This window comes from Aspergillus brunneoviolaceus (assembly GCF_003184695.1).
Source record: "Aspergillus brunneoviolaceus CBS 621.78 unplaced genomic scaffold BO95scaffold_13, whole genome shotgun sequence".
In the NCBI taxonomy this organism is placed as follows: Eukaryota; Fungi; Ascomycota; class Eurotiomycetes; order Eurotiales; family Aspergillaceae; genus Aspergillus; species Aspergillus brunneoviolaceus.
The window spans coordinates 72047-87824 of record NW_020290743.1 but is presented as its reverse complement, the minus strand read 5'-3'; the positions used below and the strand labels follow the sequence as shown (position 1 = coordinate 87824).

The following is a 15778-nucleotide window of genomic DNA, read 5'->3' as shown; positions in this document are numbered from 1 at the left end:
GTCAAAGTACGGGCGTCTCCAAAATCAACGAATTTAACTTTTTTGCGTCAAAGCTTACGAAACTCTCCGCACTAGGCGGTCAACAAAGTCTGTCAACTTCCTCTGCTCGTATCTAGAGCTTGTCCCGTGAGTCCAGATTGGCTACCCGCGGCCAGGGTATAGCATGACAGAAGTGGAATCCAACCCATTGCGTCCAGCACAGGATATCTTATCTTCCTTGTCAGCGGAATGTTGGTGGAGGACTAGCAGCAGCAGCAGCAGCACGCGATACAGCTTCAGTTTGATCCGATAACCGACGTGGTCTCGACCTCCCCGGTGCGTCGCAAGCTCCAATGCTTTGCATGCAAGCTAGGAATTTGTGGAGATACTGTCACGCACGACTGTCTTCCGAGCAGCGTCTGAAGCTGGGGACCCCATGGGGGATCTGTCTTCGTGTTCTGTTGAGCTGCGCTGCCCTCGTTGAATGAATCCCTTGAGGCAATCAGGGTGACCGATTGGTTGTTCTCATCATTCTCTCGCCGAACTGACGCAGTGACGGCTATGCTGTGTATCGTGATGCAGGAACTATTGCGTGCTGTTGGTTCTGACCGGCTATTGAGCTTCACGAGCCTTGCGATGAACTTTCGGACTCGGCCGTGATTGTTTGCTCCTAGAGATAGGCGGGGTTCCTTAGACGATTTTCATTACCCGACAACCGCAGCTCTCGCTGAATGAGCAGCTTTGGCCGGACGCGAGTAATGGGTTGCATGGTAGAGCGGAGTTTTGAATTTGTGTAGTCGTGGACCACATGATTGTTGATCACTGGGGTACAGGAAGGAGACCGTGTCCGTAGGATCAATTGCGCGGTGACAGACATCGTTCGTCGGGCTACAAACCCAGAAACTATAGACCTGCGGGGGTTGTACGGGACATCTCGGAATGATAGCGAGGATGGACAGGCCCGTGCGTGGTAGTTGACCCCGGATGCGTGGTAATTACCCCATATCACTCTATCTCAATAATGCCCAAGGCTGGCAACTGCCGCCATAACCCTCTGGCACCAGAACGCTTATCAGCACGATCTGAGCATGGACCAGAGTTCTGTCCCCGTGATCTGCGTTCCAAGGAGTTCCGGTCAGAGTCACACAGGTGGTTAACGCGTCTACCATATTGATGTTTGCGGAGAATGATCTTCTGGGCGAAGTTTGTTTGCTCTGTTGTAAGATAACGCAATCATCAACATGATATGGCCGATGAGTTCTGATCTCGAGGGCAGCTGAACCCACGCATGCAAGATAAGGGCGGGCAGTAGACCCTCATTTGGAAGTTCACCGTGGGTTTGATGCAGGCAATGGATACCTCGGGCATTATTCTCGAAAGCTTGTAAATCACTCTATCCCGTTGATCTTTGATCATGGTGGCACAGCGTGCTACCGTTATGCTACTGAGACCCTTGCTACTTCAATCAGTTATCCGCGATGGCCACGGAAGAAATTCTGCGGTGTCAGTGTCCGTCGAAGAAGGAGTCGTGAAGATAGAGCTGACCTTCTTTCGCATTTCGTTCTTCCTTTCTACGAATGGTTAGATGCCCGATCTTGGCCTAATGATTCAACTTTGGTAGCCCTTCTGGTGGTTAGACTCTCGCTTTGGATTGAGAGAGAGTCTGCAAGCCTACTAGGCAGTCGTTGCCTCAGGCCACTCGCTCTTAGCCCGTGGTCACTGCAAGAGATAGCAGGCTTCAACTATATCTCCATTGCAAAGCTTTGATTGTGTCCTGTTAAGCTCCATGCATACAATCTGGGGTTGAAGTCCATCTTTACTTAGTCTACGTCCGCCATGCAGTAGATACTGCGGAGAAGATCTCCGCAGCTTCATTGTGTGCGTCAATGTGATATGTCTGTAGAAGCAATGTACTGTAGAAAGTGTACTGTACTGTACTGTTCTGTTGCCGGGCCAGCAGCTTGGTTGCAGTATGTATAGTATGACATCATTATCTTATCTCTCCACCCATTCTGCCGCCTTTCACCGCGAATACCCACAGCAGTGGGCTTGTCACGTGGCACTGTCGTCATTTTCCAATTGTTTGCACCGAAAGTGCATGACTTCCGCTTTCCTCATTCTTCATTCTCCACATTCCCAGACCAAGTTGTGGTTGACCCCTTGGATCTGATCACTCGCTTAACAGCCCACCCCCACACCCACAGGTGAGGAGGGAACGAGACCGGATAGAGGGGGATCCGCGGAGAAGACAGAAAGATGCAGTAGACTGAAGCCTCTCCGGACAGAGAGGCTGTCACAAACACGGATCAGTCGGAAGGGCAGATCGATGTTTGAGAAACGACTGTTTACGCTCAGCAGCAATGCAATCTAACGCACGTTATACACTTACTAACCACATTAGCCAGCAGCAAATAACCCCGGTGTTGACCATCAGCACAGCAACTGACGATACAACAAGGGATGGGCGTGCATATCCGACCAACCGCAATCTGCAATCACACCGCGCCAGTACACATGACAGCTATACCCTCATGCAACAGACATCCAAGCCGCCCGTCCTGTCCTGTCCACCCCGCCCCAAAACCTTCAATTTCATTGATCTCGGGCATTCAGACTCTCAACCTCGACCCGGAGGAGAGTGTCCCATTAGCGCGGGCTTCATCCTTCCGCCACGCAAGCCTGGACGGTAATGCCACTGGACCGGGGGTCCCGTCGAGCACAGACACCACTTCTTGACTAGCAGGGAAGAGAGAAACGCCTAGGTTAGCAGAGTGACAAACATGCCATACACATTGTCTGAGCGCGCAAAACCCCTCCTCCCCCTGCTGTGTGTGAGTTTCAGTCCGACTTATCGCCAGCCGACCGTGTTTCCCCTCTTTCTTTTCTTCCTCAATGGGAAACGTTGAGCGTCGCGGTCCGCGAATGTGGGGTGTGCAGCTATAGCAGCCTTCCGTTAAGATGGCCGTACAGGATGGCTTCGATCCGTCCCCTCCGCACTGCAATATCACGACATACAGCTTTTCCCTCTCTCTCGCACTTTTACTGGGTCCCAACCGCCCTATCCTCGAGCTAGTCACTTGACAAGAGCACAGCCTTTGCGGGGTACAGATACCCTGGAGCACATCATATACGCAACAGTGTGGCCCCTGGTCTGCCAACTCATGCTCTCTGCCTGCGTCTAGTCGCTTACCCTCAGTCGCGACAACGCCATTACGGGAGTCTATACCATACTATGGCCAATTATACAAGTACCCACAGGTATATGGGCACCCTTGGCGCTTCTTCACCCTGTCATGGCTTAACAGCCACCATGCTATTGTCAACATGACCATCGGAATTTCTCATTTGAACAATCTTGCAGGCAAGTCGCCTGTCACCAAGATCATTCAGCACTCGTTCTTTTCTTCCAGAACGGTGCAGGAGGTTATCTCCGTCTCATGGGGTACGCCATTCAATCTCAGTGTGGACGCTACATCAGGCTACCAAGCCAGACAACACATTGAACTTCAAACCACGGACGCAGCAAAGGTGCATCAAACCTTCTTCCTAGGCCTCTTGGCAGTCTCTAGCCAATGCTTACAAACCTCCAACCAACCAACCAACCCGACCCGTAAGCACATATCGGTATAGACGCCTCCACTGTGACTTTCTCAACCTGCGCCGTCTGGGGGTCCACTTCCCAAACGTTGTATGTTTCTCCTTGCCACAGCCACCTCTCCTTCCCCGCCTCGTGAAGTAGTCCTATTCAGATAGAGCATCACCTCGTGCAGGGGCTCGCCACTGACATGAGACAATACAAACGCCCTACGTTTACGACAGTACAACGCCTCCACAATGGGAATGTATCCCTACCCGCTGATCGAGTGGTGGCAATGGACCACGGGCGACCCTTCCAAACGCCGCCCCTTGATGCGCCTACCCGCCGTCCAGATGTCAATAGAACCAGTAGAACCCCCTCCGAGATGGACAATCTTGACAATCCTTGAGCAAGCCAGAATCCTCTGTAGAACAAGAGAGGCAAATCATTTTTGAGCGGCAAAAGGAGTACATGTTGTACCATCTAGAATTAGAAGAAGAGACCCTCGAGTACATCCATATACATCGATGTCCTAGAAGACAGACAGACCAAAGAGGCGAATCCCATCACTTTTTAAAATAGATTCACCCCTGTAAGCCACTCAGTACAGTAAACCTCGCCGCTTCCGCCTCTACCTTCCATTATATTCTTTCAAACTAGCCAGTTACTCTAGCCTAGTAGTATACCAAACCCAACCAGCCTGAGGCAAAAACAATCCCTTCGCCCCTTTGCCTCTGCTGCACACACACACAATCTCCTAAATCAGTCATGACACTCACCTCTCCTGATATCATCCTACACAGCTTTGTTTACATTCTTCAGCTAGATAGACATCATACTTAGAGCTGTTGATATCATCCTCTGCACCATCGATATCATTCCCCCTACCTCTCTCCCTCGCCCCCAGAAAACAAAGTTATGCTGTGGCGCCCACCTCGCCTTGCCTCGCCTCGCTTCGTTTCGAACATTCCAGATATTCCGTTCTTGCCAGTGAGTGTGCGGGTGTGGGTGTACAGTAAAATGTCTTCACATCCTGCGAGATGATGCAAGTTCCGTGGCGCTGGCTGCGGTCTGGACGCGCGGGATATGCAGTGGGCAGAGGGCGAGAATCCGAGGGAAGCAAAAGCATATGTTCTGTACTGTGAGTCGTGATAGTACAGTGGGACTGGGACCGGGACTGGGACTGTACACTAGGTAAGGTTCGTAGAGCAGCGTACAGAAGTGCTCACTTAGGCTTGGGGTTCCCCTTCCCCTTCGCCTTCCCTTGGGGTGGGGTGGGTCGGTTCTGTCGCTGTTCGCAAGATGTTAGGGTGCGAGACATCGACACCGGCATCGACATCGACGTCGACACAGAAAAGAGAAATTGAAGCAGAAGTGAAAAGCAAGTGCCACTGTGAGGCGGTCTGCCCTTCAGTAAGTTAACTTATTGGAGTGTGTTTCTTCTTGGGGGGAAGGGGGGGAGGGGCGAGGGGCGAGGAGGAGCGGGGGATGAAAAGTTAGACACATGCACCATCACCACCACCACCACCAACCGTCACTGTCACTTACTGTCTTCGGGTCCGGTCTCGGTGGGAGTGCGATTTTGGGGGATAATTGCAGGTGGTGCATGGTACTGTACTGTACTTACAGTCCCCTGGGTGTGTATGCAGTGTAGTCTGCTGAGAAGGAATGCTTGACCGTTCTTGATTTCCTGCCATTGCCATTACCCTCTTGCTGGGCCCTTGGAATTGGGAATTTCTGCACGCAGCTGCGTGCTGCACTCTGTACTGTACACTACACTACACTACACTACACTACATTTACCTCTCCCCAATGGCAATGGCAATGGCAATGGTCACAGCTTGCAGGTTGTAACTGGGCCTGCTTTTGGTCGCCGGAGGGACACCTCGTAAAAGAATCAGCCCCGATTACAATTGTTGTGCACCCTTCGATGAAATTTTGTTTGTATTATTGTGTGACCCAATTAATCCGTCGCTCATTCAGGAATCTCGACTTCGTCTTGGTATACTATTAAAAAGAAAAAGAAAAAAAAAAGCAGAATTCCGCCCATCAAGCCAGCTTCATGGAAGACATATAATCGAATCGCAAATGCAACAAAAGGTTCAGACAGCCGCCCAGAGACAATAAAAATTGAACACAGTATTAGGCATAATAAAAAAATGGGTAAGGTCGAAAGGTACAATATATGCATGAGGTGAATAAAGCGTCTTTAAAAGCACCCGTCTGGTCTCTCTTTTCTCTCTTTCTTTCTTTCTTTTGTCTTTCTGGCCTTGGTCGTTCGAGTTGCAACACCTAAAGGTATGATCATCAGGCGGGCACAATAACCGTTTTCATTTCCTTCATCAACGTTCGTATGTATCATCAATTGTCGTTAGTCTTTCATATGATCATTCGAGATTCTGACATGCACTAAACACTCGCCGTGCGGCGTTTCTCGCTAGGTTTCTGGGCGTATGCAATCCACAAGCGAAAGCCCGTGCCGCGCTGTTGACACTCACGGATCACCTTCCGGTCCGACCAGATGCTGAGAGCTATATCGCCATTCGGGAGGATGGGGATCTCGTAGCATCGCGTGTACCACCACCTGCCTACCTTGGCGACTATCTTGCGGATCGATTCATCGTTTGTGGGTGATGGGGATGGATCAGATAGAAGGTCACCCAGAGATAGGTCGGTGCTATTGGAAGATGACTTCCCATGAAGCTTTTGGTAAACAGTCGCAGAAGTCTCTGTGAAGGGCGAAATACTGTCTGAAAGGCCAGTTGTTGCAGCAAGCACAAATGGGTCCGAGGATGACGTGGAGGTGGATGATGCTGACGATCTCACGATCACTCCTGCAACGGGAATTCGAACCATACATCGTCGGAGATTATCGAACCCATACTTTCCAAGCAGCTTCTGTATGCTATCGCTCGTGGGCTTCAGGCTGATATTCGGGTCGGACACATACGTCCTTTCCTTCAATGTCCTCAAAGCTCTCCGTGTACGGTTGCCCATGTTCACCATATCACGGTCAAGGATGCTCATCTCCAGGTAGCCTCCCGCGCGCAGAACACGCTTGCATTCAGACACAAGTCTGGCTTGCGTGTTCTCCGCACAAGCTGCAGGGAAGCGCAGAACAGCAACAGTAAAATATCCTTTGGGGAAAGGCAATCTGTCGTTGAGGGTCGACTGGTAGAACGTGTGGTGATTTGATGGTGGCTGCCATGCTGCCGGGTGCTTGAACGTAGCGGTATTGGCTCCCTCATTGAGACTATATACACTGGCTGTAGGATACGTCAGGGCACAGTAGAAGGACCAGTCGTCGTTTCCGAGTCCATCCACAACCAAAATTCTTTCCTGATCTCCGCTTTGGGCACGGCCATGTCCGGGACTAAATAGAACCCTCCCGAATGATAACCAGCGACTGGTCATGAGCGAGCCGGACCTGATGTTCGTGAGAGCAGTTGGCCCTTCACGATCACGTTCCGCTATGTCGAATAAGGCAGTGTTGCGCTGACGGCATTCTTCGAAACTGAGAGGTGCAACTAATGCTGGGGAGCCAAGCAGGCCTGACGGGTGCTCCGCAAGGGGCAATGGCATCACGCTGTCGGGTTCTTGCTCGGTCAATTCCTTGTTTTCATCGCGGTTGTCACAATAACAAGCGATTATGCTACTGAAGGAAGGCTGGGAGGACGGGGCAATTGACGTGCGAGATTCGGCAGGAACATTGGACCTGCGGAGTCGGACAGAGCCATTAGTCGACACTGGAGAGGAAGGCGTAAGCTCGACTTTTGGCCCATCAACCGAACCAGCCGGGGGCTTCATCTGATCACCAGTCAGCTCCGCTTGGAGCGTTTTGCTAGCCATTGTCGCCATCTCGAGGTTCCGATCCGACTCTGAGCCAATTGAAAACAACGTACTTGTTGTCTGGGGCGACAGAACATGATCAATGAGGTCATCGTACTCCCCCCATACTTCATCTTCCATCAAATCTGCCCCGGGGCTTGGAACCACGGCTGTGATTGCAGCAAGGCTCTCGGAGCCACTTGAAGTAGATACTACCGATTCCTTCCTGGGTGCAAACGTCATAAACTCATCCTTTGCATAAGGACCAGCAATGAAGTCTAGGACACTGAATTGAAAAAGGTCGGCAAATGGGTTCGCTAGGTCAAAACCGTCAACAGACAGCTTTTGCGGGGATTCGAGCTGTTGCACTGTGGGTGGTTGTGAGATGGACGGGGAAAATTCGTTAGGCTTCGGGCCAACTGGAGCGAGTAATGAAGGAGAGTCCGCCACGCTAAATGGTCTCGAGAATGACTGCAGAGCCGGCTTGTGCGGTCGCTCCCTTCTCGAAACAACCCGGGGGATGCGACCGATCGATGTGAGGCGACTGGTACGTTTAACTTCCACTCGATCGTCCAATCTACCTTCGGGGCTCCGAGGAGCAAAGCCCTTGTCAAAATAGACCTTTGGAGACTCGGCTTGATCTCGAAACAAATTGTCGTGTAGCTTCGGTGGTGAAGGTAGCAAGATGGAATCGGTAGCGTCTCGTATATTCAAAGCAGCTGGCACTTCAACTGGGGAGGCAATCTCGGTCTCTTCGTCCTCGGTCGGAGGTGAGTTCTCAACACGATGGACTATCTCTTCAAGTGGGTCCGAGTCATCGTCCAGCAGCGCATAGTACGGAAGAGGCCTACGGGCAGCTACGGGAGATACCGTAGCATGAAGCTTTGGGCCAGAAGGGGCGTCAATGTCGACAGGTGATCGAACTGTGTCCGGTTTTCTGTGAAATATATTCCATTTGAGCCCAAGGCCTCTCTTAGATGGCTTTTTCTGTGGGCTCTGTGCCTCAAGAGCTCTGGGCTGTCTATCATCGTCGGGCACTTGAGGTTTCTGATATTGCCGACTGACCTGAGCAAGCACCTGCGGTTTGACAACTCTCGTCTGCTCTGGTTGGGTGACGGACATATCCGCAGGCTCGGAAAATGCTAATATGCTCGAAGTCTTTTGCCCTTCCGAGCCTCTCCAGACTGATTCGCTCAGTGTCACCGAAGTCGCCCTAGATGATGGCAATGTCTCCGTGGAGCCGCTTGCAGATGGAGAAACCTTGGACTGTTGTGTCAGAATTGAGTTTGTGCCTGTACTGAAATCACTTGTGCTCTGTTCGCTCTGCCTTCTCAAAGCAGCAGTGCCGTCCATACCACCGCCTTGGATGATCACAGGTTGAAGACGCTCCAGTAGAAAGTCATCAAGCTCGAACTCCGGACGGCCTTTTCCAAGAATGCCTTTGCTGCTGGAAACAGGCTTTGGTCCACTTCTTACTGAGCTTGACGATCGTGCTCGACTGGTCGTACTGCTAGTCGTGCTCATCTTGCGGCCTCGCTGCGAGTACCTGCCGTAGCCTTCGTGGCCTGTTCCGGCAGCTGGTCCTTTGCGAAAAGATCTACCTTCGTTATCCTTTTCTATCTCTGGTTTAGATCGTCTAGAGAACAGACCAAGGGTGCGGGTTTTGCCTGGACTGACAACTTCGTGCTGAGCGTTAGGACCCTTGGTCGGGATTCGGGGGCTTTTCCATAGGAGTTCGGGCGACGTGGGGATGCGTGAGGTGGTTCCTTGCGCAGATAAAGTAGAATACAGAGAATCCACAGACGTGGCTGCAGACAAGTTTGAATGTGTCGCTCCCTCAGGTACTGCATTCCGATCGCCTGAAATCCGACGTCTATGTCCTGTCAAAGCTGTAGGCATTATGTTGCTCTGAATGATCGGTGAGGGCTCCAGCACCAACTGATGGGTCCCTTCCCTGCTGGGTCGTGTGGGAATATGGACAGAAATCTTCATCCCGTCCGCTCTCTCCTCACGAAAAACAGATTTGGGTTTCTGTGCTGCTCCAGAGTCCGGCTGCATATCGTGGCTTGGCTGCTTCTCACTGAAGAGGATCGGTTTTGTCCAAGTGGGTAACTTTCGTGGCAGGCTACTTCCAGCCACGTTCGGCGCATTAACCATTCTCGTCCCAGACTCTTCATGGTAGCTATCACCATGTAAATCGCCCCGGCTTGCTCTGGGGCGTGGTTCCGATTCATCTATAGCGCTTCGTGCAGGCTTTCCTGCGGATGAGCTCGGCTGGTGTTGCTGGGGAGAGAAGACAGGGAGCCTGCTTTGAGTTGGACTTGGCTGTCTTATACGAGGACCCTTAGGAGGGATCGAGATCCCTGGTGAGTACGAAGACAAGGTAGTAGGTGTGGATGTCCTACTCCACATGCCGGGAGACTCAGAGTATCTCGTCGATGGGCTGCTGGCAGAAGGGATGATTGGGGTTGGGGGTGGGAGGCTCTGTGTGTTGATCGTGGTGGTCCTAAGACTGGCGAACTCCTTTGGGACATCGTGAGCTGTGATATTCGATACGCTGCTCAAAGGAATCTCCGGCGAGGTCATTGGTGATGAAAGTTGTCCGATCAGACTAGCATTACCTGGCGGGGACCGAGATAGAGTAGTCGCTGGACGACCAATGGAAGATTGCTCTGGAATTATAACATTCAGCTTCTGAGGCCTGATTCTATCCGGCATGGGCTTAATTTGTGCACTATGCTGGCCAATTGTGGGCGCTCTCCTTCGCAGAACATTCCGCAGTCGACCTTGACTTGGGGTCTGTGGTTCAGTTCCGGAGTGACTCAGGGGTCCAGCAGCCATGTGGGATGCCAATGATACACGACGATCTGCCTTCGGGTCCGGGGTCGAATGCGGCGAAGATGAGTGGATCGTCCCTTGAGAGGATGAGGGCGAGCGAGCCATGAGACCAGTCGGAAATCTCGACGTCTTCGAGGATGCAGAGGCATGGCGACTATCTTCTGCATCGGATAGAGATGGTGTTCTGCTATTCCTGGATGGTCCATTGTTCGGCCTTGGTATCCGGGGACGGTGCAATAATTGGGCAGCAGAGTTCGAGGAACGTGCTGAAGCCATCCCGGTCGACGATACATTTCGGGGTTTAGAAGCGACATCCTTCAGCCGGGGTATTCGGCCACCGTCAGACTTGTGCGACGACATCGTATTACCAAGATCCAGTCGCCAGCTTCAGTCCGAGGACTACTAATCTAGCGATGGTATGGAAACGGACAAGGCTCGAACTCATTCCGTCTGGTTCCTGATTATCGGGATTGGAGCGAAATCTGCAGGCAAAATGCGATGTAAGCTTCTATACGCTCCGGGCCTGAGTCAGAGAACTGATTGATCACTTACATTGGTAGCTGGTAGCATCGTGTTCTGCGGGGGATATTGTATGACAGGAGCGCTTCTATATGGGGAAAGTTGAAGACTTCACAATATTGCCGCGTGGCGGGGTATTTCTAAGACACAATGAAGCGGTCAAGCACAGAACGATGTACTATACAAGGGTTTAAAAGCACCATAAAGAACCGCGTTCTTGAAATAGCAGGCACCTGAAAAACGAAAAAAGAAATTGGCCGTCCAGATAATATGATTGCACTTGAGCGAAGACGACAGAAAATATCCAATTGCTCGCGGGTATACTTGAGCCGGCGGACAGATGCACTCACTGCGCCACAGCCCGGAGACGTCGCCGGTGGCTAAATGCAGGCAGGGAGAAAAGAAAGTGGTTGAGCTGGGTCTGCACGACCACGTCAGAGAACGTGCTGCGGCAGTCTGCAAATCAGAGAGTCCGCTCAAAAGGAAACTCTCGAAGGCCAGCTGAGAGAGAAGTAAAGGGTAGCAAGTGAAGTGAGGAGGAGTTAGAGGGCGAAGGAAGGTCATGGATCAGGTTGTATTAATCAGTGACCATGAGATCTGGACCTGGGCGACAGTCTATGAGCGTCCATAATTGAGTTCAACCCCATTGTGGACCGTCGAGCGCGGCGGGAAAGCAGGATATCCATTTGCAAGTCAATAAATCCCTATAACTAAAGGGTCAACTATCACAGAGGAATCCTGGCGTCGTTTGTGCGATCGACATCGGCGCCGGATATGAGCCCTGATGTGACCGGGACGATCATTGGCGCAGGAACTACTCTGTCGCCTTGTCGCATAGCATATCAGTACGATTATCATATAATTCCCGTCATCGCCAGTGCATCTTGGAATGGTTATCGTTGGGGGCAAATTGAGCCTAGAGGATCCTCATCTTGGTCAAGGGCACGAGCGTTTTGGACTCCACAGGTATTCCCGCTGAAGTCGAATTGCGAGAGGCATAACGAGCCAGAGTGGACGGGAACGATTGTTCAGATCCACCCGCGCTTGTTACCTTCGTTATAAGTGGTGAAGACTACCGCAGCACAGGCCTGAGGACTGTTCAACGGTAAGGGCTGACAGGTCTCGATGGAGTCGAGTGGCGTGGGATAGTGGACAGTCCGTCGTCCTGGAATTTGACCACTTGCGATGGCCCAACATGCAAATGGCAGGTGCAGGCATCATTGAATGGGATCAATTCATTAAAGGAAGAATTGCCGCAGCTAGATCTGGTCTGTGTGTCAATCATGATCGACTCTGATTTGACGCCTGTCGGACATTTTCCTTCGTTCTATCTGGGATTCGGGGGAGGGGGGAGGGAGAGAGGGGAGAGAGGGGAGAGAGGGGAGAGAATGGCGAGATTGGCGATAACTGAAAGAGGGGGTGGGGTGAATTCTTTTTTTTTTTTTTTTTTTTGCATTAGTGCGGCGGTCAGGTGAAAGGCTGGAGGTCACTGATGGTCACTGATGGTCAGTGACTTCTTCTGTTGGTTATTGGTCTTGCCGATCGCGGCGAGTCCGAGTAAGAGAACGTGAAGGAAGTGACGAACCACCACGAGTGGCTACTCAGTCTACTCTATCATAGTACACTATCGATCAGGTGCAGAAAAAAGGAAGAGGGAGAAAGAAGAAAAAGGCAGCATCTTCAGACCCTTCAACTTATCCACAATGTGTGCGTGCCATCGCTGATCTTGCCAGAGGAGCAACTCTGGTACGCTGGAAGGTTCGCCCCGAACCATCCTGTCATCCCCAGTTTCCCTGCTTCTCCAATACGTACTGTACAGTACACTGCTCAAACAACTTCTTCTCCTAGGGCGAGCCATGGCATGAAATCAATTGCTGGGTAACTTATAATAGCTGGCCAGGATATACTTCGACCAGAGATCTTTGTTTTCATGGCATCCTAGCTTATGTACCCAGTACTCCGTATAGTACACGGCAGCTGAGACCAAGGGCCACAACTTAGAATGGTGGAGACACTGTCGGTCCCTGAAGCAATCAATTCATCGAAAATCAAGAATCGAGAATCGAGAATCAACCCTTGTGGGATCGAGGTTGACGGTCTATTAATATCTCTGCTACCTTTACTGCTCTTTCTCTCTTCGCCAGCCCAGTAGATGCGGAGTCGCTCAGCCCGTGGGTCTTGATCCGCCGCTAAATTCTGGTCACCGTGCGACAATCCGCCCTGATTGACGGATGCCATCCGCGCGGTCTGGCTCAGCACCGAGCCTGGACGGGGGCAACACACCGCGCAACACGAGACGATTCGCTCGATTTAGTGAAGCAAAAGCCCTTTCGCTTACCGCAGTTGTTCACTGGAGCGGAGATCAGCGGCTATTCGAGGCCTTTGCTCAGCACTAATCATGGAAGTGCTTGACTACAAATGACTCCGATCAGAATAAGCTAAGCTAAACGATGGCGATATATACCAATCACCGACCAGCCTGAGAGCGACTTCTCGTTGGGACGGCCGGGATACTCAAAATGGGTAACAGGACACGAAATGAAGGTAGTAGGCGGGCGGGAATGCGAGCGACATGATAGTGAGGGTCTTCTGCAGTCACACTATTGGCATGGCGTGGCGCGGTGATTTCGATCTACTGACGCGGATCTCATTGCTTTGAAAAGACCGAGACAGTTCTGATCTTTCCATGGCCAGCGAGCAGCGAGCACTGTCCGACTTTCTGCAGGAACCGGCGCCTGTCATGCACCTTTCAGCTGAACATGTCAAGGCTGCCGCTACCGACCGCCACAGTAACATAGCTTGCAGCTTGACACGACCGTCTAGAAACCTCCAGAGAATATTGACCGTCACAAGCAGCCCGCTTCTATCTATTCATGGTTGTCGACGAAACGGGTCCGGCTTGCTTGAGCTCCCAGAAAGCAGAGTAAACATGGCACAAGACAGGAACAGAAGACACACAAACAGATGTTGGACTGGATGTCACCCTGAACGGTGCTTTGTCCTCGTTCAGCACCAATCTCCGATCAAGGTCCGATTGTCAACATAGTAACGATAGCCCTGGCCTTGTCCCGCTCTCCCTAACTCGTCAACCCACTAGGACTGTACGACTACCGTATGGGACAAGAGCATCTGGCCGATCTGATTGACCAGGTCGAGCTTCCTCGCTGCCGTCCTATCATACTACAGAATTGGATTGACAACCATAGCAGCTTCCTTCAAAAAGCTTAAGCACACCAGTAAAAGTCTGAAGATCATTATTGAATTCCCTTAAACGCCGAGCGAGATGAAAAACAGATAGAATGAAAGGTAAAACCGCGAAGCCAGAAAGCCGAGGAACAGCCTATCCGAATCTCTTCTTCCTGGCTTCCAAAGCCTGGGCGTCCTTTTCACTCAGACTGCTACCCTTGTTTCCACCTCCATTCTGCTGCTGCTGGCGCTGAGTCTGACCTTGACCCTGGTTGCGATTCCCGCGACCCTGTCGCCGGGAGTTATTCCGGCCGCCACCGAAATCGCGTCTCTTTCCTCCCCGACCACCACCTTGTTCATTCTCACCGCGACCACGCTTGCGCGACTTCTCCTCCGGAAGTGCCTCATCCAGCTTCTTCACCCCAACCTCGGTTGTGGGGGCCGCGACGGCAGCTGAGCCGAACCGCTTCGCCCGTTCCAGCTGCTTCTCTGCAGCATCAATGGCAGCCTTGGACTCCTCCGTGATTCCAAACTTCTCCGCCCGAGCCTTACGCTTCTTCAACTCCTCCTCCATCTCCGTAATTGGAAGGCCCGCAGCGAAGTTCGGGGCCGGCTTCTGCTCGGCCTCTTCTGTAGTAGCGGTAGCGGCAGCCTCCGTGGCAGCCTCCGGGTTCACCTCCGCAGAAGCAGCAGCACCCTCCGATTCAACCTTAAGGTCGTTTGCGGTAGCAGGATCAGTGTCTAGCTTCTGGTTGGGTACAGCAACAGGGTTGGGCACTTCCCCCTTTCCACCGGCCGCGATGGCAGCAGCCCCAGCCTCTGTGGAGCTCTTCGCAGCGGCCTCCGTGGCAGGGACTTCGTCATCCTCCCAATCGATGACATCATCCGCTGCTGCTGGAGCTGCAGATTCGGTTGTCGTTTTCGTAGCCTCAGCGGCCTTGTTATCATCCTCCTGGAGGCGAGCCACCATTTCCGCCTTCTTGCCGTTATGCGGAAGATTCCGAGACTTGAGGATTTCGACCAGCTCTGCGTTGGTCTTCTTGCCGTAATCGGTCGTCATGGTGTATAGCGGGTATGCGATGTACTAAGTCAATTGACCGTGTGGAGAGAGACAGTGGATAATAGCAGGCGCAGGACGTTGACGACGTATGTGAGCGGATGTGGTATTCCAATTCGAATCGACTTGGCGCTTTTAGGACCCGCTGAGGTGGTCAATTCCGCTTGGAGTTCTAAATGTGCGCTTTGCTGAGATGATGAACGCGCAGCGTTAACGATGGAGGTCTTAGAGAGCGATGAGATAGATGGCAGGAGAGGTTTAAAAAGAGCGCAGCTGGTTGGGGGACGTGTTTGAGACGGGAGGCGACTGTTTGGCGGCGGTTTGCCCGTTCCGGAAGAGCTATCACGTGTATAGCTGACGTAAGGGCCATTGCTCCTTCATCCAGAACTATACCGAACAGAACACCTGCTAATCTTGAATTGAAGTTTTAGGGACTGATGACCTGACGGATGTCTCAATCATTCGCATGTTGGCTCCTTAGAAGCTCGAGTGAACCATTTGGCAGTTGAAGTAGAGTTTCTATGCGGCCAATGCGCAGCTACTGTATGCCGAACTATGACATGGCAGGCGAGAGACATCGGCAGCGCCAGCTTTTGCACCGCCTCCACGCAGACAGTGCAACTCATTTCTGGCAAGCCAGCGTTAGATTTACTGTTATACGAAAGCTGAATTACTTGATACCTGGACTTGTTCTTCAATATTGACAACGAAGTGACCAAGAGTTGTCTGTTAATACTGGAATCAAACAGCTCTTCTTATACTCATGCTCATGTTGTGATTACTGTCAGTAATAT

The 15778-nt window shown here is 51.8% G+C and overlaps 4 protein-coding genes across 4 annotated transcripts; all 4 read right to left on the bottom strand.

Annotated features, from left to right (window-relative positions):
- Positions 1-5495: 5495 nt before the first annotated feature.
- Positions 5496-5856, bottom strand: BO95DRAFT_42472 (uncharacterized protein). The gene has a single exon (XM_025584689.1). It carries the CDS (start codon positions 5745-5747, stop codon positions 5532-5534), a length of 216 nt encoding a protein of 71 aa, XP_025445106.1. The 5' UTR covers positions 5748-5856; the 3' UTR covers positions 5496-5531.
- Positions 5857-10776, bottom strand: BO95DRAFT_42486 (uncharacterized protein). Its single transcript, XM_025584694.1, has 2 exons — positions 10775-10776; positions 5857-10704 (listed from the first exon to the last, which is right to left on the bottom strand). Exon 2 carries the CDS (start codon positions 10580-10582, stop codon positions 5966-5968), a length of 4617 nt encoding a protein of 1538 aa, XP_025445105.1. The 5' UTR covers positions 10583-10704; positions 10775-10776; the 3' UTR covers positions 5857-5965.
- On the bottom strand, positions 10726-11410 carry BO95DRAFT_42465 (uncharacterized protein). The gene has a single exon (XM_025584680.1). The coding sequence runs from the start codon at positions 11303-11305 to the stop codon at positions 10901-10903; it is 405 nt and encodes a 134-aa protein (XP_025445104.1). The 5' UTR covers positions 11306-11410; the 3' UTR covers positions 10726-10900.
- A 2524-nt stretch (positions 11411-13934) lies between these two features.
- BO95DRAFT_42441 (SAP domain-containing protein) lies at positions 13935-15210 on the bottom strand. Its single transcript, XM_025584670.1, has one exon. The coding sequence runs from the start codon at positions 14985-14987 to the stop codon at positions 14082-14084; it is 906 nt and encodes a 301-aa protein (XP_025445103.1). The 5' UTR covers positions 14988-15210; the 3' UTR covers positions 13935-14081.
- Between the last annotated feature and the right edge of the window lie 568 nt (positions 15211-15778).